The sequence below is a fragment of the Scatophagus argus genome, chromosome 2 (assembly GCF_020382885.2).
Source record: "Scatophagus argus isolate fScaArg1 chromosome 2, fScaArg1.pri, whole genome shotgun sequence".
Lineage (NCBI taxonomy): Eukaryota > Metazoa > Chordata > Actinopteri > Scatophagidae > Scatophagus > Scatophagus argus.
Genome location: NC_058494.1, coordinates 24,535,949 through 24,563,375, shown reverse-complemented (window position 1 = coordinate 24,563,375; position 27,427 = coordinate 24,535,949). Strand labels below are relative to the sequence as shown.

At 43.9% G+C, this 27,427-nt stretch overlaps 2 protein-coding genes across 2 annotated transcripts in view; one reads left to right on the top strand and one right to left on the bottom strand.

Moving 5' to 3' along the window:
- On the bottom strand, window positions 1-26,601 carry ncf4 (neutrophil cytosolic factor 4). Its single transcript, XM_046373024.1, has 11 exons — window positions 26,463-26,601; window positions 26,014-26,366; window positions 25,527-25,611; window positions 25,281-25,440; window positions 17,844-17,914; window positions 16,960-17,087; window positions 15,340-15,388; window positions 7,066-7,164; window positions 3,708-3,859; window positions 3,431-3,496; window positions 1-346 (listed from the first exon to the last, which is right to left on the bottom strand). The coding sequence occupies exons 2-11, from the start codon at window positions 26,043-26,045 to the stop codon at window positions 139-141; spliced, it is 1,050 nt and encodes a 349-aa protein (XP_046228980.1). The 5' UTR covers window positions 26,046-26,366; window positions 26,463-26,601; the 3' UTR covers window positions 1-138.
- pvalb7 (parvalbumin 7) overlaps window positions 7,258-27,427 on the top strand; it is a 32,048-nt gene continuing 11,878 nt past the window's right edge. The window contains exon 1 of the mRNA XM_046373035.1: window positions 7,258-7,334. The gene's annotated coding sequence lies outside the window, so the exon portion shown is untranslated. The remainder of the gene's footprint in view (window positions 7,335-27,427) is intronic.

Genomic DNA, 27,427 nt, shown 5'->3' with positions numbered 1-27,427 from the left:
TTTACAAACGTCATTAAATTAGTTTATTACAAAGTGAAATGTGGCAGCCATTGACTGAAACAGCAATGACATTGTGTTGATCAGGTTCACTGTTGTGATACTCAAGAATACAAAATATCTTTCATTATTTCTGCTCTCTCAGGCCTCATTGTTGTAAACAGAAAAGTCAGAGGCCAAGGTCACGTGCAGTTCCCATGGAAACTGATTGACAGGTCTGTTGACTTTGCCCTGCTGACCTCTGCTCTCCTTGATCATCAGCTGAACGTCCTCGTCGTCGAGGATACGGATCAGGTCGCCCTCGGGGTCCCGGTAGTTCAGGGCGATGTCTTCCACCTTGAAGACGTTCCTGAGGAGAGATGAGGACAGGGCAGCACATTTTCAGTCCGGGTTGTCAGATACCCCTTGTGTCTCATCCAAGGCACCCATAAGCGTCTGTGGGTAACGTGAAAAGGCTTCGTGCTACAAAGTCTTTAAGAAAAGATCTGTAACATGTTTGGTCTCCTGGGTGAAGGTCAACCCCAGCCTTCACGTTCTTGGGACTTTCTCGTTTTATGTCACACTGTGCAGCTGCTCCGATCATCTGATGTTGATGTGGATGTGTTTACACTGGCGCTGCATTAAAACCCGGCCCTGATGCCCTGAGCGTGAGACCGGCAGCAGTCAGGAACGTGAACGTCCATCACATGGTGTAACAGATACTGAGTACTCGTAACTTGACAAGTTACAACTTAACAGATGCAGAACAGCGTGATGAAACAGCTGAAATGTGTTTGAATATCTCCACAAACAAACACGTGTAAGGACAGACGGGGACGAGCAGCAATAACGTCTGCTAATCGCACTGATTTCAGATGACGGTTTGCAAATGTAAGTGGAAGTGCATATCAGCTGTTTGTGACACGTGCATCAAAAACACCACACACAACAACTTCTAACATACATGCATGATTTCTGTTCACACAGAGGGCGAACAACACAAAAGCAGCTTCTGTTTCATATTTGCTTAATCAAACAATCTGATGTAAAACCGCAGTAAATGTCCGCTAATCTCTGTATTAATTTAATTTAATTATTTCTTTGTTTCAATTTCTATTTTATTTTGTCATTTACTAGGTTACTTTTATCATCATTTCCTTATTACTGCGTGGGGCTTCGTCCTCCAACTACTCTATGAGAATAAACCGACTTTTATTTTAAGTGGTTGTTTAACGTTAGAAGCAATAAAGATATTTTAATGACGGCACTGTGTGAAAGCCCCGCGCCATGCTCCCAGCGAAGGAAATGACTGTCCTCACAAGGCCTTTGTTGATGTATTACAATTTAATTAAAACTGTGCTGTGAAAATTATCACCAAGGAAACATGCGCAGGACCAAAGGAAAAGGGTAATGAGCACAGATATGAAGTTCGACAACAGAACCACCTTTTCTATATTCACCCTTTTTTAATGCTGAATGAACAGACAGTATGTTTGTGTCCAATAATTAATAACAGAGAGACCGAAAACGGAAATAGAAAGACTCATTTAGACCTAATGGGGTTTTAGGATTCGCGGAGGCACAACAGGATGAAGGATTACATCTGACGAAGGACATGCTGAGAAGTATTGAAAGTCGCTTCCTGCCACCAGCAACAACAGGACTTTTTAGAGGACGTGTACAAGTACGTAACTTCACATAATGACGTCTCTCCTCTTTTAGCAGCAGTGGGGCCAAAAAGAAAAACCACACAAATCCACACTATACACAGTCAGCCTGCCGTGTCGCTCTGCTCGGACTCTGATGGTGTCCGTGTTTATGAAAACGTAAAATCAAACAACAATTGAAATCAGTAGTAATCACAAGTTAATGTGATTCTGCGAGGCAGCTTAATATCTGCTGCCTCTATTCAACTTAGGCAAGTTATTATATTTTCATTTTTTTGCATCGTCAAATGGTTTAGCAACATTTTCAGTTGTGACACTAGGCGCCTTCCTCGCCTGCTTCACATGATGCAATCCTCTCTCTTCTCTTTTCCGATGTACTATCTCCTCATACCTCCACCCCCACCCCCTTCCTCCACCCAACCTCTATCAGCACTAAGCCATATTAAAACTCAAGACCAGGGTCTCATCCATCCTACTCCAGGGCACAATAGGTCTGAACACAGAAAAACAATAATGAGCAGATAAGCGGAAGAAATGAACTGATTATGAATGGGGAGGACTAATCACCACGGCGCTCACCTATCTAAATTACCAGATAATGAGAGATGGAGGGAGAGGGAAAATGAAACAGAAAAAAAGACAGAAGAACAGATATGATAGTGTAATGAGCATATGCATCCGGTGATGGTGGTGCTTGTGGGGGGGGGGTCAGACGTCCCACAGGAGCTAATCTGACGAACGGTGATGATTGGCAACTGGCAATTGTCAGGTTTGCAGTGCACAGTGGCTAAATATGCTGGCGTCGAATTAATGGACTTTGCTCAATCCTGTTTGTCCTGGAGTTAACTAAGAAAGAGTACTGAAGGAGTGAAAAGCTAAAAGTTTGGTCACACAGGGCATCAGTCACCTCAGTTCATGGGTCCATCTCCACAAGGCGTATGGAGACCAGCTGTGCATTCGAGAACAAAATGCTTTAATCTGTGTTTCAAGGCTCCATCTTCAAGAGCGTAATTTATTAACACAGTCTCGATAAAGCTTTCACAAATGCTTTGCAAAGCCGAGGTCAAAGATCACTGGTCCACAAGCAGCACCTTCTCACAGATGTACTTCTGTGACACGAAGAAAAGGAGGCAGGAAACTGGAAAGCGACCTGCACAGGATCGTTACCGTGGTTATGATGCGAGGATGTGAAGGTTTTCCAGCAGAAACAGTGTAACACATGTCACATGCTTCGCTGCCTTCACTTCAAGCCCTCATCAAATGGGTCAGCTTTATGTCCCATTATCACATTTTTCGGAAGGTGTTGTCATTTACTCACAGGTGTGAAGCTGCATACAATCATCTCCTCCTCCAAAGCTCACTGCACTCACTGTTTGTCACATGGGTGTAAATGAAATAAAAACATGGCATCATGTCCATCAAATCCCTTGTCTCCCCTTAAAATGGATCAGCACACTTAAAAAAGTGATATTAAAGTCATGTTTCAGCCCAAGTGCCTACGACCTTTAACCCCAGAAAACACTTTTCAAGAAACTAAAAGGCCTCAGCTCACTGTTGTCTGAGTTTCCACCTCAGTCTAAAGACGAGACAAACCAGTACGCTGAAGTGCGACTGTCTGTCTACAACGTCAAAGCACAGTGAATGGAAAGCAAACCGGACTGTGGGGTAAAATAGCTTCATCTTGACCCCGATCTCAGTGTTGGAAACAAGTTCCTCCAAAGGTTTTTTGTTCCTGCTTGAAGTTCCAGCGTTGAAAATGTGGCTTAAGTTACAGAAATTACACCTACCTCATACGAGACAGCAGGTCCTTGTACGTCGGCTGGATGGTGATGTCCTCTTGTACACACACGTCTCTGTAGGAAGGAACACACAGATTTCTACAAGTTACAGTCTTGTTGGATAAAAATGCACAGCAGATCGTATCAAAGCTGAAGTCTGACTCTTAACTTAATTTTCCCCACAGTGAGCTCTGTTACTCATGACGTACACACAGCAGACAGAACCTAAAAATGAAATTCTTGATCTGTCTGCATTACAAACACACACACACTCTCCTGAACAGACCTGGTGTCGACTCCGGAGGGGCTGAGCAGGAAGCAGCGGAGGCAGCTGTAGGCGAGGCCGTTGCCCTCACCCTCCGCGTCGCTGTCTGGGAGGGGCTTAATGATCTTCACAAAGGACAGTGGGAAAATACCTGTTTGATTGTTCACTGTGCCCTGAAGAGAGGACAGGTGGACAGACGAGCAGAGGAAAGAAGGGAAGGAGGATAAAGTGATGATGAGAAGCAGCAGATGAGTGCAGTCCCAGACGGTGGAGGGATGAGGGACTGATGTGATGATGAAGAAGAGAAAACAAGAAAGGAGCATGGACGTGCATCTGGAGAGAAGTTTGCCAGACTAATTAGCCTGTTCATAATATCCTGCTGATGCTACACGCACTCAACACAACCAAGCAGCCTTTTTACTACACCCCTGGTGTCAGAGTGTGTGTGTGCACGCATAAACACACACACACAGCAGAGTGAGGCAACAGTTTTACATAAAAGTATCCATGTGATCAGACAGCAGTAAAATAAATGGTGATCATGTCTGCAACATTAAAGCCTTTACTGGACCTCATGCTGCACGTCGGCGCCATCACTTGCAAAAATGACTAAAATCGTGATACTGCAATCAGAGACATGCGGGAGGAGAACACAGTAGATGGTTTTCTTCTACACGAACAGCAGACCCATTGGTAATAAACCTGTAAACAGACTAACAGTGGAGCCACTGTGGCAGGTGTAAATGAGGAAGCCAGGAGATTAATAAAAGACCTGCAGTGGTGGAAGGTGACTGAGTACAATTACTCAAGTACTTAACAGTTCTGAGATTTTTTACTGAAGTATTTCCATTTTTGGCTACTTTATCTTTCTACTGCACAACATTTCAGAAGCAGATAGAGTTACTATTTAGTTACTAGTTACCTTGCAGGTTTAGTTTAATAAAACTAAAAATAAATTATGGTGTAATATTGTAGATGAGATAATAGTCACAGTATATAAAACGTAAAAACAGCAGATTTCCCCTTTAAGGCTCCTGAATAATCTGAGCACAGCTACTTTAAACCTTGTCGTTACTGTTGGAAACTGCAAATCATCAAAGTCTGTTTGTCACTGGCAGAATTTAAAGCCCTCATTCTACGACAAAAAACTAAACTACATCATTAACTTTTTACTTTTTTTATTGTTTGCATATCTGCATATGAATGCAGAATGTGTAGCCGAGGGGTAAGACTTCACAAGCACTGTGGCTTCCGTTCAGTAGCAGTGCTGACCAGTCGGGTTTGAGCAGGCTTTGGCTGCATGCAGGTAAACAGTCCGTGTCGAGATGAGCGAGGAGGGACGCGCTGATCGAAATGCCGATCGGCTGCCGTGTGAAGGCGACTTATTAGCTTCTTTAAAATGTATGTGCAGATTTGTGTTAAAAGAGATTAGCTGAATCGCCGCCAGACGAGAGATGACGGGTTCACACACTGAGGACAGCCTGTCTGATATACGTAGAAATGATAAACTAAGAGAAGCTGCAGCACGTTCCAGTTAGGCTGTCCTACACACAATTCATCTTTTTAATAAGATCCGAGTTTTAAATTATACCTTTAAATCTTTTTTTTTATTATTTAAACCACTGCTCACCACAAGGAAGGCAACTCTCATCTTCTCTGGGAAAACCTGAAACTGTCCAGGTGCCTCTCGGCTGGTGTGTTTGAAACGTCTACCTTGACGCACCAGTCTGCCAGTTGGATTTGTCACGTTTTCCGCCCACAGCCGCTCTGTCCACTGACTAAATCAAAGGCGCCCAGTCAACTTTTCACAAGTTGTAAGTGTTACATTAACCTCACCCACACCCTAAAAAACACCCAAAATGCTTGCTACTAGCATGGATGCAAAGTTGCCAAAAAAGAACAACAAGATAGTGTTGTATAAGGTTATTATTATCAGTCTTTTCTGTTACAGTTTTTGGATGGTAGAAATCCAGGGGCAGGATAAGTGCATCGTCGTCCTCCTCCTCCGCCATGTTGATTCTCTCTCTTTCTCTCCCACTACATCAGCTTCCACCTCCTCCCCCTCTCTCTCTCTCCCACTCACCCACTCCCACTTTCTCCCTCTCCCTCTTCACACCTTACACATTTTTATTCAACGTGTTTCCTGACCTTTCTTGAAGTTCTCTGTGACAAAGCAGAATTTTCTGTGATAATTATTCGCTGGCACCGATGCTCCGCTGTTGCATTTTTATGTTGAGCAGCTAATTAAAATGTCCCACATCTCATTTTTGGACGACGGCGAACTTCCACGTGACGACTGCAGTGTGTAATCGGGACATTTTGTTCATTAAATATAATTGTTCCTCTGAAGGAAACCGGAGCAGGGCGCCTCCAGTCACACCGGTGGAGAAAGTTGGTGGTCACTGCACTCGGCTGCTTCCACGTGGGGGGCCACAATCTTATTTATTTTTAGGTCTACTGTATTCTGTAATCAACTTTTTGATTGCTGCAACGTGTGAAAGGACTGTTTTGTGCATTTAAAACATTTGGCAGGGGAAACATGTTCAATAAAAAAAACATAATGCCCAAAAAGTATGTGGACAGTCAAAATATGAAATTTTTGAATATGTCATCTGAGCCATCTGCTGCTTCAACAGCCTCAGCTCTTCTGGAAATGATTTCTACAAGATTTTGGGACAAGACTGCAGGGATCTGCCCACATCAAGGCACAAGTGAGGCTGGGCACTTATGTTGAAATATCATAAGCGACACACAGCTCATCCCACAGGCGCCGAATGAGGTTGATTTCGTTGTTCTGTGCAGAAATGTGAAGTTCTCCCACATCACAGTGGGAAAATTATTTCTGAAGAAGCCCATCACCACCCATAACCTCGGCAGAAGTACATGTGCCCACATGTGTTGGAGAGGAGATGGTCACGCAATCCACTCACTGAGGTGGAAACAAAATCTCCACCTAATCCTTCCATTCAGTGTCTGTTCATTTTTCCCTTCACCTTTCGGTTTTCCTCCATCTCTCCGCTTCTCTCCTCTTTCTCTCTATGTTCTCCCCTCCCTCTCTCCATCCCTAAAATGTTCTTCATCTCATCACCCTGTCTCTTCCTCCATCACTCTCTCTTCTTTCCTCTTTCCTCCTCCACTGTACTCATCAAGATGCCTCCATCCTCCTTTCTCTTTCCATTCTCTTTCTCTTCTCTCTCCTTGGCTTCTGTCTCCTCTCCCCCTCCACCTCCTCTACATCTTTCCCATCCCTCCCTCTCATACTCATCCGCCTTTCTCTACCTTCCACTCTCCTACTCTTTCCATCCTTTTCTTCTCACTCCCTCCCCCCACACACACTCCGTCTCTCTCTCTCTCGCTCTCTCTCTCTCTCCGTCCTTACCTCCAGCCAGTCGACGTTGACTCGTTGCAGGAGGAAGATCACCTCTCCCTTCTTCAGGTTCAACTCCTCCTTGCCATTGCCGCGAAAGTCAAACATCGCCTGGGACACACGTGCAAAGACACACACACACACACGCACGCACGCACACACATACACAAAAGAAACCACACACACACACACACACAAGTCAGTGAGAGGAGAGAGGAACGAGAGAGGAGAGAGACGGACAGACTCAACGCGCAGAGAGGAGAGACGGTGAGAGCGGACAGGTAAGACTTCACACACTTTCTGCTGGTGGAGAACAAAATGTGAGACAAACGAAAAATATTTGATTTTTTATTTCTGTTAAGATTTTTGAACAAATGAAAGAACTGATGGACAGAAGGAGTGAAGTTTGGCACGTAAGATGACCCTGTGTGTGTGTGTGTGTTTGTGTGTGTGTGTGTGTGTGCGTGTGTGTGTGTTGTTGAGAGACAGAGCAAAGGGATGCCAGAGCAGTCAAGAATGAATTCATCTACGGAAGAAGCAAAGATTTGTGAGGAAGAGAAGTGGCATGAAAAGAAGTGAACCCCCTGAGACGTACGTGTGTGTGTGTGTGTGTGTGTGTGTGTGTGTGTGTGTGTGTGTGTGTGTGTGTGTGTGTGTGTGTGTGTGTGTGTGAAAGAGAGAGAGAGAGAAACAGAGGCAGTGAAGTGAAGGGATGCAAAGAAGCATCCCTTCATGTGTTTGGTTATGCAGCTGTTCTGTGTGTGTTGGTGTGGAGCGGATTCCCTCACCGTCAGCAGTGTGTTGTAGTATTTAACAGCACTGGTGAATCTATTGTAAGTATCTGAAAGTGTGTGTGTTGTGGATCCAACAAATGATTCCATTCATCATCAATACTAATGAAGATTATTTCATGAAACGTCTAAAAATTGTTAAAAATGACCATCCAAAAAAACCCGGGGAGACGTCTGCAGATGTTTTGTTCTGTCCGACCAACAGTCCAAACCCACAGATGTTAAAACTGTAAAGACGGAAAATGGAAAAAAGTAACAAATCCTCACATTTGAGACGCTGCAACCAGCAAATTTTTAGCATTTTTACTTGACTGATGACTTAAATCGATCGATCCCTCTCGACTCATCGATTAACTGGTCTCAGCGCTACACTCACACATGCAGTACTTCTGCCTGTTTATGCGGAGTACAACGTACTTGCTCAGAAAAATGCGAAAAGTATTTTTCCATTTGCGTAAGGGTGTGAAAGAGTTGAGTGTGTGTGTCTGTGGGCGATGGAGGAAAAGGCAAGTACGAGGAGTTAGCAAAAGTGTTACAGCCTGAGGAGGTGCCACGCTGCAGTGCAAGAGTGTGTGTGTGTGTGTGTGTCAAGCATCCTGGTTAGCATCATTGCGTCTGGAATAAAAGCCAACCTCAGATGAATTTGCATTTAAAGTAGAACTCAGTGGGGTCATGACTGATGCTTTTAGACTTGTGCTGCAGCGTGAGAACGAGACGAATCCGCCGAGGTCATTTGCTCAGGCAGACGTGTCTGGTCTCTGGTTTTTCCATCCGATCCTGTCCGCATCAGGCCAATCGCAACCATTTATCTAACACGGGGCTGGTTTGATAAAATGGCTGACAGAGGAGCGCCACAGGTTCAGACTTGCAAAACCTCATCTCTCATATTTTGCTGATCAAATGTGAATTGAGATTCTGTTACTGCATTGCCAGGCTGCATGTAATGTGTAAAGACAATAAATCCAATCTGATGTGCACATGTAGATCCAAAAGCAAGCGCATGCACTCACACAGTCTTCGTGGTATTCACCTGCACTCGCAAGTAAGTGGTTGTTTTCTTAATATTAACAGAAAGAAAGAAAGATGAGCAGTCATGCTGGACCAAAAATCAGGGAGGGAATTACAGACACAGTAGGAAACCAATCACTCGAGATGGTAAAACTAAAAGAGAATCAGGAGGCCCACAGCGAGACCAAAAAAAGAACGAGGAGCGTCTAAAACAGTGGGAGGGAGGTGAAGAAGAGGAGGAGATAAGAAAAGTGAAAGACAAACAGAGGCGCAGGGCTGCAGGGGGCTGACGGATTGCTGCTGTTTTCAGCTGGTTGTTTCATAGCGAGTAACTCGGTGATGATCCTCAGTGCTCACACGGAGCGAGCGACTGATTCAGGATGCTTTCCGGTGCCACGAGTGAAGTGAGATGAGCTCCTGCTTTCACTCCTTAAAATTTGATCGAACCTAACTTCAGCTGACAAAACTAATGACTGGCTGGTGAACAGAGTGAGAATCCAGCAACGACAGATTGAGGAGCTGGTGGAGACCAAACCAGAGCTAAAAAGACAAAGAATATTTGACGTACATATGAAAGGTATTCAGAAACACAACTTAAAATGTCTGCCCAACACGTAAACAGGAAACTGTTTGGCCATAACAACTTCATAAGGTGATGATGCGTCATGTGTTGTGTTAACAACTTGTTGAGTTGCCTCAAGTGGAAAATTAACAAAAAAATTAAAGCAGGTTTAATGTTTCAGTTCTTTCTGGTTTAGTTCTGTTACAGTAACAGCAAGCACGCTTGAACAAATCAGCCCCTGGGGGGGCAGGAAATACACAGAACAGCTAAAGAGAAACGTCATGGAAGCAACAGAAGAAGATCAGCTTGGGTGTCTGTTTTCCACACGTCAGCTAAATCATGAGCTGAGAGGACTCATCACACCATGTTGTCCCAACAAAGAACAAAAGAGATGGTGGACCTCTTCAGAGTCCTCAGCATCAGCCTTTCCTGTCCTCCTTTTCTTTGTGTGCGAGTACGCAATCTGAATCCTGAGTGGGAAAGGCGGACCCAAACTAACGCATCAAAAGGCAATTACCGAGTGGAAACAAACCGAAGGGCCGTTGATGCAAGAACACTACAGTTAGACTGAAAAACTGTATTTGACAAGCTGAAAATCTTAAGGATTATACCTTTAAAGTAAACGTGTGTGTGTGTGTGTGTGTGTGTGTGTGTGTGCGTGTGTGTGTGTGCGTGCGCGTGTCTGCAGAAAATGAGACAGAGGCTGAAGGCAGATTAATGAAGCTGGGGAGTGAGGGAGCTGGCTGGATTAACAATCCACTGAGATTACCCTGACCCCGAGGACACACACACTCACACACACACACACACACACACATATGCTCTTTGAATTCGGGGCTGCTATTTTTAATGCATTATTCCAGACACTGTTTTATTATAGGGCTGACCTGCTGCTGGCTGTGATTTATAGATGATGTGAAAATGTGTTGGAGACGATAAGCCAAATAAGATGTGGCAAAGCCATTCGCCTTCTCTCTGCACCTCCTTTCATATCCCTCTCTCTCTCTCTCTCTCTCTCTCTCCCTCCCTATCTCCTCACCATCAAATGTTCCACCTCTTCATCCCTTTACTTGTTTTTCCTTTTGTCCCTCTTTCAGCCCCTATTTGTTCTTTTTTTCTCTTCTCTCAATCATGAGATTGAAATAAAACATCTCAGCAGCCGACTGCGTGCTACTTAAACAGCTGAGCATCAGTGTTTTCACTACATTTCAGCATCTGGCTGGGAAAATAACTCAGTGAAAGTTCAAAAAACAGTTCATTTAGTGTGTTGACTTAGAGAAACAGAACAGACGACAGACAGAAACACACTTACATGCCAACTCTGCCATAGTCTCAGTCTGCCATAGAGCACGGCTATGACAGCACGATAACTTGACTTTGCTTAATCAGTCAGTAGTGAGTGACATATCTGAACCGTCTGTGTTATTTACGGTTCACAGGAAATTATTGTTGGAAATTCAACTTTGATTGATCAAATTAACCATAACAAAGAATTTGGTGGGAGCGATTTTTATTCTTTGAGCAAATATTTTCCTACCGAGGCAGTAATCCCTGAAGAGAAGCTCACTGGTGGAGGCTGCGCAGCCATTGGCCACCACGGTTGAGTTCCACCAATACGCTCTGCACTGACTGATACGTCTGCTTTGGAAGAAGTTGCTACATGTAGGAGAAGTTCAACTGACATTTTCAGACGGTCAAAAAAAGAAACATGCAGATTTAAGAGTAATTAGCTCTCAACGTTGACATACAACAACTTGCACAGCTTGCAACAGGAAAAGACACCAGTTTCTGTACGCACAGCAGTATGAACAGACCAGAATGCAATGCAGCGCTCAGCTTACACATCTGTCTTCAGTAACGTGTGAAACACAATCGTTTCCTTGCTGACATTTTAATAGTTTGACCAGCCATGCAAAGCAAACAATAAGACTATTCTGTCTCCTCTCACTAAATATATACTGTGGTTTCTCCAGAGCAGGTGCTTTATGTTGGTGTGAAGAGTCGGCCTCTAAATGTAGCCACACAACCCCTGGGCTCAGCCAGCCCCGGGAGCAATCATCCGGTACAATTAGACTCGCACCGACCCCGCCTTAATGAGCTTGTTAAACCCTCATCTCGTTAGTCTGGCAATAGGGAGGTGGAGATGAGAATTGAGTTTTTTTTCTCTGACGTTTAATGAAAGTGTATTTTTTTTTTTTTTTTTATGTAGATGGCCCACTTCCAAGAGGGCCTGGAGTGAGGGATCACAGTAGGATATGAATATCCGTACAGGAATGAATACAGGGTGTTTCTGCGCAGGTCACTTCTGCTCCTCAGCTGTCAAACTCAAACCAGTTTGAGCTCACACACCAAACCCAACCAGCAACACCGGAAACCCACCCAACCCTGTTTGATATATTGCTAATATAAACAAGTATAAAGCAATGGAGTAGCTGAGCCAACACAAAAAGGCTCAACGCACCTGCCGACACATGAATGTATCATCTTCAGCTATATAACCACATGCGTATTAACTGATCCACTGAAAAAAACAAAGCCGTGATACTGCTGGTATCAAACCCGTTAACTGTACAGCCATTTCACTGCATGCACAGGCCGTAACGAACCTTCTACCGTACTGTTTCAGCTCACGATGCAGGTAACAGTGAACATCGGAGTTGTAAGGTTAAGTACAAAGCGTAGCTGCCTCAGCTTTTCTTGCTCGGGTTGGTCTTTATCTAAAATGGGATCTAATTTCTGCTCTAATGGCTCACACTGAAAAAGAAGATGGACTGAGCCTCGCTCAATTAGGACCTGCCTGATTTTCAATTTTCTGACGTTGTGTGTGTGTGTGTGTGTGTGTGTGTGTGTGTGTGTGTGGGGGGGGGGGGGGTTCTTGCAGTTTTGCACTCCATCTTTCTGGCTCTCTAACATAACTCCTCTCTGCCTCTTTTCTCTATCTCTTTTCTCTTCTTTATCTATCCATCATGCTATGTCGGTCATGCCCCAATTTTGTCACATCAGACAATCCAGCCCTCCACCTTGTGCACTAGTAAAGCTCATGCTAACTGAGAGCAGCCTGTCCCATTGACCTTGTTTGAAGCTCACAACAATTACTCATCACGCCGTTTGGGGCTAAGCCTGAGCTAATACAGTACGTGGAGTGGAATGAAGTGTTGCAGCGTAAACGCTAACACGTGCACCAGCTCCACCGTGACAAATGCCCGTGTTCTCCTCTTATCCATCACGCTCAGACGAGCCATTGATCATTGTTTGGACTGGGTTTAACAGCCACTTCCCTGCACCGAAAAAACACACGGAGGAACACTGTTTTTTTTTTTTTTCTCAGAGAGAAGGATAGAGCTAAAATAAATGTTGAGTAGGCTGGCTGCTTCGTGAGTAGAGTGCACCAGTGTTTTACTTCTGTGTGGGAGAGAGGGGAGGCAGAGAGGGTGAGGGAAGAGAGGATAAAATGGAGTTGTTTCTCTTAGTTTGGCAATAAAACACCACTGGAGTGTGTAGATGCAGTGTGCGTGTGTGTGTGTGTGTGTGTGTGCGTGTGTGTGTGTGTGTGTGTGTGTGTGTGTGAAAGAGCTGTACCTTTTCTGTGCTGTGCAAGGTTAGGAGGAGCTAAATGTTTTTGCGAGGGGATAAAGCACACAGGAGTTCAAGAGCTGCAGAAAAAGACACACACTTCACCTGCAGACACGCTCACATTACAGGCTATAACACTTCAGAAGTGCAAAAGTGCATCAAACATGCACAAACACTGACACTGCAAGAAATTCTCCCGTTTATTGAGATACCTCTGGCTGTAGCTAAATCCTAAAGACCTTATTTTCGTCGAGGAAGCAAAATAAAATCTACGATGATAAAGAAAACTTGAGACAAATGCAACAAATTCTCATATTCTGATTATTTTCTCTTAACATAACGAGGAAATGTTATAAATTAATATACGTGGCACAAGCTGTAAAAGCACTGACACAGAGGGATTAGTACAGAAATTCACTGACAATGTAATGTACCAAAGTGATTTTGTTGCCTGAAGTTAACCGCAGACCAGAGTACATAATCCAGGCAGCAATTACATTCCCTCCTTAACATATTTAGCTTTATGTTAATGTGATTTCTAGGAGACAGGATTAAATCTGGAACATGGGCAAAACTATACAAATTTACACCATGTGGACAAAAGTATTGGGGCACCTCATCATTACTCCAACAGGGACTTCAGTGACATCTCATTCTAAACACACAGACGGCTTTGCAGCTCTAACAGCTTCCACTCTTCTGTGAAGGCTTTCCACAACATGTTGCAGTGTTTCTGTGGGAATTTGTGCCCATTCATGCAGTAGAGCATTTGTGAGGTCACACACTGATGTTGGACCAAAAGGCCTGGCTCACAATCTCCGTTCCAGTTCATCCCAAAGGTGTTGGATGGGGTTGAGGTCAGGACTCTGTGTGGGCCAGTCAAGTTCTTCCACACCAAACTCATCCAACCATGTCTTTATGGAGCTTTGCTTTGTGTACTGGGGCACAGTCATGCTGGAATAGAAAAGGGCCTTCAACAAACTGTTGCCACAAAGTTGGAAGCATAGCATTGTCCAAAATGTCTTGGTATGCTGAAGCATTAAGATTTCCCTTCACTGGAAGTCAGGGGCCGAGACCAAACCCTGGAAAACAGCCCCACACCACGTCTGAATTCAATAATATAGAGGTGTGTCCCAATACTTTTGTTTGTATAGTGTACGTCTTAACTGGCAGTAAGCCTCCATCAAGGACCCAAACTACGGCTGAATCAGGTGACATAAAAGGGCTGTCAACACACAGGAAGACCACAATGCATACAAACGGTACACCAATGGCTGCGATCCACGAGTCTGACTGTACTATCAACATTATTACTCCCACGCAAACAGCACTACACACAGTTACTACGAGGCGTTACTGGTTTATTTTAAAAATAGACATTTATGATGGTAAATGAGCGAGTGTGACTTCTCCAAAGGGCTGTTTGAAGGTTTGGACCTTGTTTAAGATTACTGGTCAGGCTGAGGGTTTGGTTAGGCTTTAAGCTGTGATGCTTAATGACAGACTTAATGGTTAGGGATTGCTTTTGTCTAAAAGTGTTCAAAGGTCAGTCTATGATTGTGCTGATTGTACAAGGAATAAAAGCCATTTTGCGCCTCCTTGGAGAATCAAAATGGCAGGCTGTTACCACTTTAACCTCCGACCTGACTGTATTGCCCCTCCTGCACACCCGAAGCACACCAGCTATACAACTTCACAAACACACACCTTCCAGGTACACACATCTTCCCTTTTACACTGTGTTAGAGAAGAGGGCGTGAACAGAATAAAAATGAGTGGATGTGAAGCAGAAGGAGAGGAGGGTGGGCTGGGGGGATCAGAGATGGTCGCTAGCTTGAAAAGACACAGAGGGAGGGGAGAGGAGAAGGAAACAAGGACAAACTTTAGGGTTGTTTAAGGGGAAGGAAAAGGGAGGAGGAGCGAAAGCAAGGAGGCAGAGGGAGGCTAATATGAAAGGAGAGATGGATACAGAAATTAAAAGAGGAGGTGAAGCGAGGCAGGAACTATTGATAAGGTTAATGGTGTCACAGGCAAGGGGGAGGAGAAAAAGTGTGACACAACGTTTGACAAATGAAGACAACCTTAGTGATTTGTCCCATCAGTCGATATGTTTGTGTCTGTTGTTGTTTTAGTATGTGCTGTGTGTGTGGGTGTGTGTGTGTGTGTGTGTGTGTCCGTCTGTCATGAGTTGCAGTCACACTAAGGCTGCTGGACAGGATCACATGGTATTTCTTGGGGTGATGAAGTGCATTCAGCGTGGTAGTTAGACTGAGAAGTTGTTGCTCTGTGGGTGGCCGTGGAGACTGTAACCAAAGCAACAACAACAGTCCAAAACAATGTTAGCGCACGTACCTCGGCCCTGGGGGAGGAGAAGAGGTCCATCTTTGGTTTCACTGTCTTCCTAAAAGACGACGAGGGGACAAAGATAAGATGACAGTGAACATGTCGTCTCAAACGACAATAATGATAACAACTTTTTTTGAATAGCAGCTTTTATGCAGCTTGACAAAAGAGGATAAAACTGAACAGTACAAATAAAAAGGCAAATTAGTAACTAACTTTGGTGATCCCCTGACTTTTCCTCTGGCGTGTTGGCACTTTTTGGTTCAAAGTGAAACGTTTTAGATGCGTATTGGTACATCACGTCAGAATTGTAATTTTTTCAACATTTTGGTTGATGCCCAAATCTCAGTCACCGCTGTACTTATGTATTTAGACCTAATTAACAGATGTTAGCAGATTAGAAGATACTGGAACTGTGTGTCAAAATGCATCGGTTTTTCGAGGACAACAAGAGAGTCGAATATGTGGCAACATTCGAAAGAGGAAATATCACAGTTCCCTGTAATGTTCCGACACACAAACTGATCAAAAGTCCATAAATGAGTAAATGCAGGTCAGATGCAAGAGCAGAGGAAGTGATGAGAGTCAGCCATTGCATCATTTCCCATTGAGAGAGTCCCCCTTTACCACATCGCCTGCTGGTGTAATCTGACCCCAGGGAAATTGGCCAATCAGAAGCCCGAGCAGCCGTTACGAATGAGGATGTGGCTCTTGAAAAAGATAAGAGGTCTCTGCAGAGTTTTGTTGAGGCCAAATCTGTGTATCTTTGCCTCGATCGCTTCCACGCTACTTAACTGCATCCCTTTATGATGAGAGCGACAGATGCAGACGTGAGATGGGAGGAATCAAGGCAGCATGTATTGTATGCCAAATGGGACCTCATAAGTTGCAAAAGCCCCATTCTCTGTCATTTAACATAAAATATTTATAATATTAATAAATAAATATGTGTAAAATTGCACAGCTGTGTTAACTGTCACTAACCTACAAGGTGACTGGTCTTTGGTTTACCTTGACAGCGCAGCACACAGTTTCATTCAAACTGTGCTAGAAAAAGTTCATACTTCCGTTCAGTTTCTTCGGTCTTACTTCAAGCTGCACGCTTCTGCTCGTTCGCTGTTATCATTTTACATTTCAGACACCAGCTAGCATGTTAACAGATTTCAAATTCAAAACTTTCTGATAAGTGGTTTATGTATTTTTCTGGATTTGTTTGTTTGGTTGAATAAATTGCTGTTTGTGTCATGACTGTTCATCCTCTTTATGTTTCTACACGTCTCACCTGAGAAAAACTTACTAAAGTGCCAACAAATAGAAATCCAATTAATAGTCAGTATTCTGAGGGTCTTGCTGAGGCTGTTGGTACTGAGACCCTTGAGGATTTCTTATTCACAAAGAAATATATGCAAATCAAAAACGAGTCCTAAAAAATGCCAACAAATAAACCCCTTCATCACTAACTGCACGTGCTTCAGCTTCAAACCTGATTGACCAAGAATGGCACCTTTACAATCAGAGTATCACCTTTAGTCTGATAATAAACGGTCTCCAAGGAGCTCAGCTAACTGCTTTGTATCACTGCCAGTCGCTCTATGAGTGCTTTTTAGCACCGTCTGCTAGGGGGCTTACACTTTGCGGGTCGGTGGGCGGAGACGCCTGAGGGCTCGCGGTTGGTGCTGGCTGTCCTGGTCCCTCTGGTAGAAAAACATCCGGAGATCTTCGTCAAGCAAAAACCATGGTGGCAGACCGAGCAACCTCTGGGAGAGAGGAGAGGGAGAATGAGGCAAGAGAGAAAGAACAAGGTTGGTGACAAGAAAGAGAGGAAAGAGAGAGGCTAGAATAAAGGAGGATCAAAAAGAGATAATGAGATAGAGTTTGAGGTGGAAGATGGGGAAGACGGGTGGAGATGGAGGAATGATGGACAGGAGGAAATCAGGGGGTATGAAGAGGGAGGTCCACGGAGATGAGGGATCTGTGTGTGTGTGTGTGTGGGGGGGGGGAAGAGGAGAAGGAGTGGAAGTCGGGTGGTGGGAGATTCGAGCGAGATGGGTGGAAGGAGAGCATGAAAGAGAGGAGATGAAGCGAGAAAGATTACAAGTGCAAGGCAAGCGAAGGCGAGAGAGTGTGGCAAAGTGAAAACCATGTAGGTTGCGAGAAAAAAAACAACCAGTAAAGCAGAAAAGAGAAGTGAGTGAGTGGGAGAAAGAGAACCTGATCGTGTTTTTAGCGATGGAGCAACACTGAAACATGTCAAAAGTCCCACAACTACAGTCAGTCAGACGTGATGTGGGCACAGGGCAGAGCAAAGAGAAGAGAGCAGCAACGCCTACATGTTGAGCTCCATCTGCAAACTACTGCTGAAATATCCGAGTCAGTGCTTATCCACCTACAGCATCGTTCAGCCCACCAAGTTGTAGGCTTCTGCACCACAAGCTGCAGAAGATACCAAGCATGCCAGCAACTCGACAACCTTTGTACAAAATGAAAGGCTGCATGAAATTTAATGTGATTACCTTCATGTACGTGTTGAGTTCGGGGATTCTGCTCTCTGCAATCTCCTTCTTGTTGCCAATGAAGACTTTTCCTAAAGAGAAGCAAGTTCACAATTAAAAAGGTGCAGGAATAAAATCACCAGGGGTCAGAAGTAAAAGGCTGACATCGTTTCTCACACATGCTGGAGATTATGGAAGAAGAACACGCAGGGTGCGCACATCTCACACATCGTGCACTTCAGACCAGGCAAGCACAGCAGGCTCAGGGTGGATAAGCAACTAATAAGCAATATTAATACAGTAGGTCAAAGTCAGTTCCACTGAATATGAATGCTGGCAGTCTAAACAGCACAAGATGGCTGCATGCACGAGGACGTACAGACGGCACATCAGACATCCGTATGTTATTCCACCGACAGCTGGTGGCAGTGACGTGCAAACTCGCTTAGCAATGCGCCAACAAAGGAAGTGAAGAAGAAAAATAAGAGCAAGCGAACGTGGATGCAAACAACACAAAACTTAAAGTACTTTTTTTTAAAAATCGCTTTGAAGAAGTGAGTGTATGTGTTTTAGTCCTTCAGGACCACCTGCAGCTTTTGTAAGCAAACAGCACAGGGCAACTTTAAATAACGGGGGGAGAATGTGCACTATAATTATCTTTATGACGGTTGTCTGTTTTTTTTCTTCCTTTTCATTTAACAAACTTTTGGCATTTTACACTATTGTGTAATTTCCTCTTAATGTCCTTTATCCTTTATTGTGAAGCCAGAACAAGCAAAAAACATATGTGTGAGAGACACGACCTCCCTGCCAGTAGCAGGTCATCAAAAGAAGTGTGATGGTTTAATGAATTAGCAGCACTGTATGTGGTATAAATAGCATACAGGCTTGTTATGACTGCCTCAGCAGTGTAAATAAATGAAAAGATGCTTTACTTTTTGGCATTTTCACTGGTAGCCTGCTGAAGCAGTTGGAGGTATTCTTATGCAAACAGTTTATTAAGGGCACGTCGACCTCTGTGTTCCACCTACACAGGGATTTATGTTATCTGCATGGGGCAAGAACAGTGAGAGCGAATTTTGGCGTAGAAAATAAAATTTGGCACAGAAAACAAAACCTGAACTGAAAAGGACTCATTGGCATAAAAACATTTTTATTTGCACCGAAACAAATACTCGTTTATAATCTGTATTATATAGATGTTATACATCTGCATGCATGCCACATATTGTAGAAATCTGTGTAGGTTTAAATCACAACCACATTTATTTTGTTGCTCTTCTATAAATTGTACCGTTCTTGAGAGTGTGACCCTTTGGGATCCTTAACGTCGCCCAGAGTTCACGCAGAAATCATGAGGCACAGCGTAGACTCCTAAAGCTCTAAACCCAAAGCCATCTAACACTGTTGTTAAATCAAATTTAGCACAGTCTTAATGACTCTCAGCCACGATGTTCATCTCTCTCTCTCTCTCGCCTCATTCCCTCTGCAGCACGATAACTCATTCACTCACTCACTCACTGACGAATCACCCGCTCACCTCTCAACACCTGCCGGGGCCTCGCTGAATAAAATGCTCTACTGACCTTAAATGTGTAGTAGAAAACCTTTTATTTCTTTTTTTTTCTAGCACAAGATAAATTTAGTCCAAAGGCTGCACCAGTGACAAACTGAGATAACAGGACGGCAGAATCCGTCTGACTTCAAGACAGCAGCTGATACACTCAGATTAATACGATGGAAAGAAATGAAATTGATTTCCATGACCGTTTACATCCTGTGTACTAAGAATTTTTAATAAATTGCACAAAATTGGAAAGAAGAGGGATAATTTCCAATTTGACCAACGAGGCCCACATTCTTTTCCTTTCTCTTTGCTTCTCCACACCACCCATCCTCCCCTCCGCCTCCCTTCTCTCTCCCTCATGTCTTTCAAATTCCCTTTCCATCCTGATGAGATCTGGCACTGCAATTAAACCCATCACATCTAATATTATCCAACAGCCTCCTCAGTGGCAGATGCTAAATCAGAGTTTGTCGAAAAGTAGAACTTTCCCAAAATAAAAAGTGACGATCGGAGAGATACTGCGTTGAAGTCTGTAAAGATCTGATGTCAAAACATTTCTCGATGAAAGCTTTGTTGCTCGGGTCTAAATCATATTACTCCACTGGGCTGAAGTGGTTTATTTAAATACACGGACATAAAAATACTGTCTTATCTTTGAATCTTTTTAGGAAAATGTAACTAGATATTTTTTAACCCTGCAGTATACGCAGAGGTGATGAGGTACTTTAGAGTATGAGTACTATTGCGTAGAGTATGCAGGTTTTCACTCCAGTGTCCACATGGCCCCAACAATAAAAATATTTTAGATCTGAGGCAAAACCCAGGGAAAAAAAACTGATGCACTCAAAGTACCACACTGGAAGGGAGATTTTAATTAAATTTGCTGGTACATCATGGTCAAACTGCTATGAACATGGCATACACCATCATATATTTTTACCATTACAGATACATGATGGTAGGGACAAGCAGCTCACAACCTTTCATGCTGACCTTCAAGTGCTTTTTCGCATTTTCTGAAACTTTCTGGCACACACACTCCATCCATCCAGCAAACCCTCACTCATCTGCACCTCTGAGCAGGTTGAAACAAAAGCCAAGAATAAGAATCAGTTGTAACTCTACCCCCCGTTTGGCTCACAACACATACAGTAAACATCAAGGGAAGAATGAGACGCTCAGGAGAGGACAGAGCGGAGCTGAGAAAGCAGCGAAGACATCAGAGAACAGCAGAAGCTTTGTTTTAGTGGTTTGGATTGGATGCAGTTCTGGCGGAGCTCCGACTACAAGACAACAGCACAGGTGCACCATGAAGATGAAACAGATGAACAGACTCTACAATACACAGTAGTACTACAGTATTACACCAGAAATAATAGTTCTTGGTACCCCTGTGTTTAAACACAGTCTTAAAGATCAGCTTGCATGGCTGCAGAGCTACCTTTATCTATCTCTCTAATATCTATTTATATTAACAGCTAGCTTTAGCTGTTCATATAAATTCCCTGCCAAGTTTGCTGCTGTTCTCCTAACACGCTTTCACTGACAAGTGCAGCAGGTGGAGGAGAAGGAGAAGGAGGAGAAGAAGGACTGCTGCACGAGACTTGAGAGCCATCCGTGCTGTCAAAGAAATCTTATTAGATTTGAACACTGAATCATCCGTCTTTGCTCATAACATCTCGACATTTCATACCCTCAGGGTTGCATCAACAGCAGGTTATGAACTTCAAATTTTCTAAATCCACATTCCTAAAACAGAAGCTTTTCTGCTCAGTCGAGAAACGGCTGACGGACAAGCTAGTCTAGACTGGAAAAAGTTCCTAAGTGTGTGTGTTGAATTTGGCCCATCAACTTAAACCCCCCTCCACTTAACAGGAGGGTTAAAAACAAAAATAACAACAACTTTGTGTAAATGCTGTAAGTATATTTTTTTTCTTAGCGTCAAAAGTTAGCAACATGACTTTAGGCAGTAGATGTGATGTTCCAGAGCTGCTGTTCTTGTGATGAGATCAGTGAGCTTCTACAGCAGCGATACTGAGTGTATGGTGAACAAAACACATGCATTTAATGTGACGTGGAACATTAAACCAGATATGATGTGTTTAACATTTGTTTAACGCTGTCTACAAGCTGACAGCTTAGCTAAAGCCATTTGAGCTCAGAAATAAAATCTGTAACCTGCCTCACCGTCTTTATACACTTATACACACACACACAAACTACTCAGCCCGTCCTCATCAACCCTAAATCGATGGACCGAGCCACCCGTTCAAAGCCTTCAAGCTTTTATTGGTGCAGATGCTGATTTCCAGCCACCGATAATCAATGCAGACGCTGAGGGCGCCTCCCAGACAGACTGACTTATGGGAAAACAATGAGCTGAAGAATCAAACCGGAGCCACAAGGCAGATGACGACAAGACGACAAACACAAACATACTGAGGCACAGCCGCTGGCTGAGGCCCGAGCAGATCACATCTTCTATGTGCAGTCTTAAACTCTTTTATACTTTTCTCTTAATTTGAAAGACTGGATGATCTGCGAGCTTAGGAGGAAGGCGTTAAAAAAAAAACACCACTAAGTAATTTTAAAATAGCACGATGGTCAAGCTACTTCAGTGCACCTCTGCATCAAAGCCACACGGACAAGCTGCTGTGTAACTACTTTATTTATCATATTACTGTAGCTTTATTACAGAGAGTAAGACTGGATTCTGGTCTGGGATTTGCAGGCCTCAGCCGTCTCGTTGGCCTGACTTGAGCTTTAACCATCACTCTTCAGTCTGTGGCTCATCAAGGCACTGCTGACTCTTCCTAAGTTAAAGTTGCTGTTTGATTGTGTCCAGTCCAGGTGCTTCCTCTCCACACTTTATCTTGTTTAAGCTCATTTGCATGAACCACCAACTTTCTTTCACTCAGACTTTTCAATGTCCACACATTTTGTTAGTTTCTTTCTTTCTTTCTTTCTTTCTTTCTTTCTTTCTTTCTTTCTTTCTTTCTCAGTCTTTTATTTCCTCATGCAACTCAGCTCCTTGTCATCTTAACAACTTTATGCAATAAAGTTGTCCCCTGCAGCCTTCATAAATCCATGTCACTGAGTAGGATAACAAAGAAGGCAGAGGGCATTAAAGGAATAGTGATCAGTCACCACCAGCTGACTGAGGTGCCGCTGCCAGCATCTTTGCATGAGAAGTCAGTCGAGGAGCCTGGTTTGCTGGTTGACACGGCCCCATTATCACCATCCAGACATTTCCAGCACCAGCACCACCACCACCACAGCTACTAACAACATAAGAAGAGCTACAGTTATGAACTACAGTAGGTTTACAGTTATCTTAAGTAGGTGCTGGGAGAATAATGACACCAGATAAGGTTTTATCTGCATGGTGGCTGGTGAGTCCAGCATTTCCAAAGACCCTACTGGGCCGCCTGTGGCTCAGGATGTAGAGCAGCACAGTAAAGTGTCTTGTTTGAATGCCATTTACTGTTTACTTCAGAGCGAAAACCGCCTGAGGTGCTTGGAGCAGCATGTGAGTGAGCACCCTGCAGCCCCAGTTTAGAGGTGTGCCAGGCAGAACTGACTCGGAAAAGATCCAGGAGCAAAAGTGGACACGATGGAGGGATGACACGGATTCTCCCAGTTCTGGTTCTCCCTGGGAGCACCAGATCAAAATAGGCAAAGTTACTGGCTACATGTAGCTTGTACTGCTACAAGCCACTTGAACGCAGGAAGACGTCGTCTCTCCCAAACCCTTCAACATGGCTGTTTTCCCTTGCAGTTTGCCTCTGTGCTTTCCCTGAAGCGCTCATCTGTCCTCAAATCCATCTGCTCTCTTCTCACTATTCTGAGTGTCACTGTGGATTACACCTATTTATTGCGGTCGTCTGATAAGGTGCTGAACTGACCTTGTAGGTAACGCTCGTCATGGTGCTATGATGACTTGTGACGGCAGTGCAGAGCTTTTGACATTTAGCCTGACAACATGACACTTTGCCACAGGCATGTCAAGACGGGTTTTATTCCAAAAAGCTTTCACGACCTTTTGGGGGAAGAAGTTATATGAGGCTTGACTTCGACTGAAGGACGTTTGTTAAGATGCTAGCACTCCGGCTTTCTAGGACTTAACTCATTATCGAAAACGTCCGAGGGCGATCCAGGCGTAAATGTCAGCTCAAATAAAGTCTGTACTCTACTGTGTTTTGTCTGAACTTCCAGTTGCAGGTTATTTCTAAAGAAACTACATGTGAGACCAAAATTGAACTTAGCTGTAATCAGGTTTGTTCGCGCTCTGCGAACTGGTTTCATTACAGTGCCAAAGATCATTTGTGAGGGAAGAAGTTTCACTCTGTAACAAAAAAGTGAAGTGTTTCGTGTGTGGTGTGGTGTGTGGTGAAACCTTTCATGTCAGTTTTAGTCGTTACGCTCTCCCAGTTAAACTGTCATTCATTAACAATAACATTATTTCATTAATTGAGGCCTACAGCGGTAATTCAGTATCTGATGAGAGTCAGTTTAAACAAATGCACAACATTAAAGGCTTCAAATCAGGACCACGAAAGACTTTCCCACTTCATATGCTTTACAAAGTACCCTGAACAACTTTAATTCTGTGAATATTTTGAGAGTAGGTGTAGGCAAATCCAATCAAGCCTCAATTTACTCCTGAACACTTAGGGACAAACAGGAGGGGCGTGTTTGATTTATGATGCCTGACGTGACAAATCTAATGTCCAGCTGCAGATCTTCACTTTTAAAACCGTGTTCAGATGGGTTTCACTTCTTCCAACCACAGGCTGAAAAAATCCAGCCAGCTGTCGCCATGAACCCAGTCTGTTCCTCTCCATATGCATGAAGGAGAGCCGAGTGCTTTGAAGGTGAAGGTTACAGAGCGCCAGGGCAGAAATGATGCAGTGAAGTACAAAGTTCCCCCTGCGTTCTGTCAGCAGCAGAACCACCGTCATCACAGTGGAAACGACAGCAGTCCCGCTGACCGCACACTGTTTGCACTAAACAAGACAGAAGTGCAAACCTTACTACTAAAATTAAAGTTTCCATCCAAACATCCTAAGGAGGCTTTTTTAAAGTGTTGCTGTGTTACCGTCCGACCCCACTGACGACCGAACGGCCATGTTTAAGCTGTCATTTGTGCTTTGCCACTGTGGCAGAGCAAGTTTTCTTGTTTTGTCTGTGCAAAACAAATGAAAAAGAGATGAAATACGAACATGAAGTTTGAAGACTTATCACACAGCATAACTCATGAGGGAGGTGCGCTTGCATGCGATGGCTTGGCCAACACTGTGCACTGGTAAATGACATCAGATTGTGTTGCTGCAGAATTTGAGCAACGTTCAACTCATTTATCAGACTGCTTTGGCTTTTCTTTGCTGCAGCTCCCGCTTGTCTCATTGAAACGAATCAGGATGCTGATGTGCTTATGGGAAGACCTCTGTGGTGTCTTACACACTTACTGTAATGTGTGTGAGGGTCGAGACACACGCTGTTTATTTGTTGTCTTACACCAGCTGATCTCGTGAAAACCTGATGCTATTTTCTCAACACAACAAAGTTAAATTTGCAGACGGTTCAGTCGGGTCGGGATGGTTCAGTCTTGTCGAGATTGCTTTGTTTCTCCGAAATGAATTTAGGAGCTTGTTTTGTTTAGGCCTACTGAAACGTTTTATGTGAACAAAGTCTGGCATGGCAGCCTGAGGCACAAATTCATCTTGCCAGGAGAGAAGCTTAACAAAATTGTTTGCACAGTTTGCATGAGAGCTTTCCTCATCCCTCCCAGACACGAAAAGGATCATTTGCCTGCCAAGCCACTGACAGACACGCATTCGAACAACGTGAAATCTGACACCGTGTTGACTGTTGTGACTGTGCACACTCACCTGGAAGCGTCGGCAGGACGCAGGTGTTCGGACCGCGTTTCTCTGGGTTTTCTGAAGAGTATTTGGACTCGAGGATCTGGTGGAGGTTGAAAAATTCTCTGTACCTCCTGTAGATGAAATACTTGCCCTCTCCTTTGGTCTTCACCTCCGTCACAAACCTCTGGGAGAGAAATGGAAACATGAAGCTGATTTGTGCTCGTTTTTAGTTACCTGAGCTCAGTCTGAGCTTTTTTTTTTTGAACTTACAAAGTAGTCAATGAAGCCTTTCTTCTCCTCAATATCAGCAATGGTGGCGCTGATGGGGACGTTATGAGGCAGCTGATCAAAGTCACTGGGTGGAAAAAATAAATTATCTGATCAGAATATTTTATTCACTTAAGCCCATTTTGTCTTTCTTCGAATTCCAAACATTCTTATTTATTTTATGTATTTTGCTGCAGAAACAAACCAACAGAACAATTAACTAATGCAACAATCAAACTTCTTTCCATATTTTTCCAAGAAGCAGCTTGTACGCACATTCTAGTTTCATTACCCCAATTCAATAAAAGTGAAGTGAGATGCAACCTAACAATGACCTCACATTACACCGTGATATTATATCCGGGGATGTAATACATCAGCGATGATCATTTATTGTTAAGTACAGTAAAACTGCGCTATCGAGCGGAACAGACATGAAGTCATTAACACAAAGCTGTCGCTGACTTTTCGCTGCCCTAAACGCACTCACCTTTCGTCCCGTAGCTGCTGCGGCAGCGACATGATGTTGCGCACAGTGTGGACTGCGGACAAACGGAGAAACTTGAGCTTTCTGCGCGGAGCAAAGCGCTTTGTGGAGGCAAAGCTCCCACACCACCTCGGGCTGCAGTCACCGACCGACTGACTGACTGATTCTGAAAGCGTCTGCAGGGCGCGGAAACAGGCAACAGGAAGCGAGAGTTCCCTACAGAGAACGAGATGTCGCTTCGCTGCTTTGGTGGAGGCTGCGAGGGCGGCCACAGTGTTTGATATGGTGGCGCAGGTGGAGCGTGACGGAGCAGGTCAGAGGTCGAGTCAGGTGCTGCTCAGACAGCACAGCGCGCTCTGGAAATGAGTAAAGATCACAAACATTACAAACGTTACAAACGCTGCACGTTTCTTTTCATGACCACAGCATGGTGTTATTTTGAAAACGTCCACCTCTGAAACGTCTGCTGCCATCCCAAAATAATATTTTGGTGCTGTTGTTGTGCTCAGAGAAACTGCAGTTTAAAGACTTGAAAGCAGCTTTACTTCCCAGAACTAAGTTTTCATCTGTGATTGAAGTCACCTGCTCCAGTATGAAGGCGAACACAACTTCTGAGAATATCACTGGGCACGAAATCACAGCTCGTAAAGTGTTAGCCAATCAGCAGGTTATCTCAGCCATGCCAAGCATTTAAAACATGTGTGTGCAGGGCTCTGCCTTTACTGGGAAATAGTATCAACAAAGAAAAGATGCAAAGGCGTGCCCTGATGTCACCTGTGATCAGCCTCTGTGCCTCAAGACCAGAATCAGAATTCATTTTGGTTGAAGCAGTTCAAACCAAAAATGCTTTGTGAAACCTCAGGGCAGATTTGAGTTTTAAAACACAAAATGAGCTAAGCTACAAATTCCTGGCTGTGTTCACACAGCAGGCCAAACTGGAGGAGCGACAGCGTGATCTGATCTCTTCCATTCCGATGTGGGCCGAGTCAGACCCGTGTCTGATTCCTGCCGATGTGAACGAGTCAGATCAGAATTCACCCTCACGTCGCTGTTCATCGAGCGTCAAACCCAAACGTGGAGGATCGCAGCAATGAGAATGTGAGCAGTCAAGTCAGAAAGATCAAATCGGGGAAAACAAATCAGAATTGGGTTAATTTCAGCTGCAGTGTGAACACAGCAGTGACATAATCTCGCATGCATCAAATCTCTAATCTCTGCCATGTATGATACGTTATTGCAGGTGAAAGTAATGGATATAAGTATTTAGTAACCATTTTTGCATTTTCTCCCTCAGGGCCACTGTACTACTACTTCCACAGCCCCTTATTTACTTATGTAAATAGGTTTTTAAAAGCAGATTCAAAAATAGAAACCTGTGGGCCACGCATTGTGGCCTGGGACTCTCCGAGCACTTCTC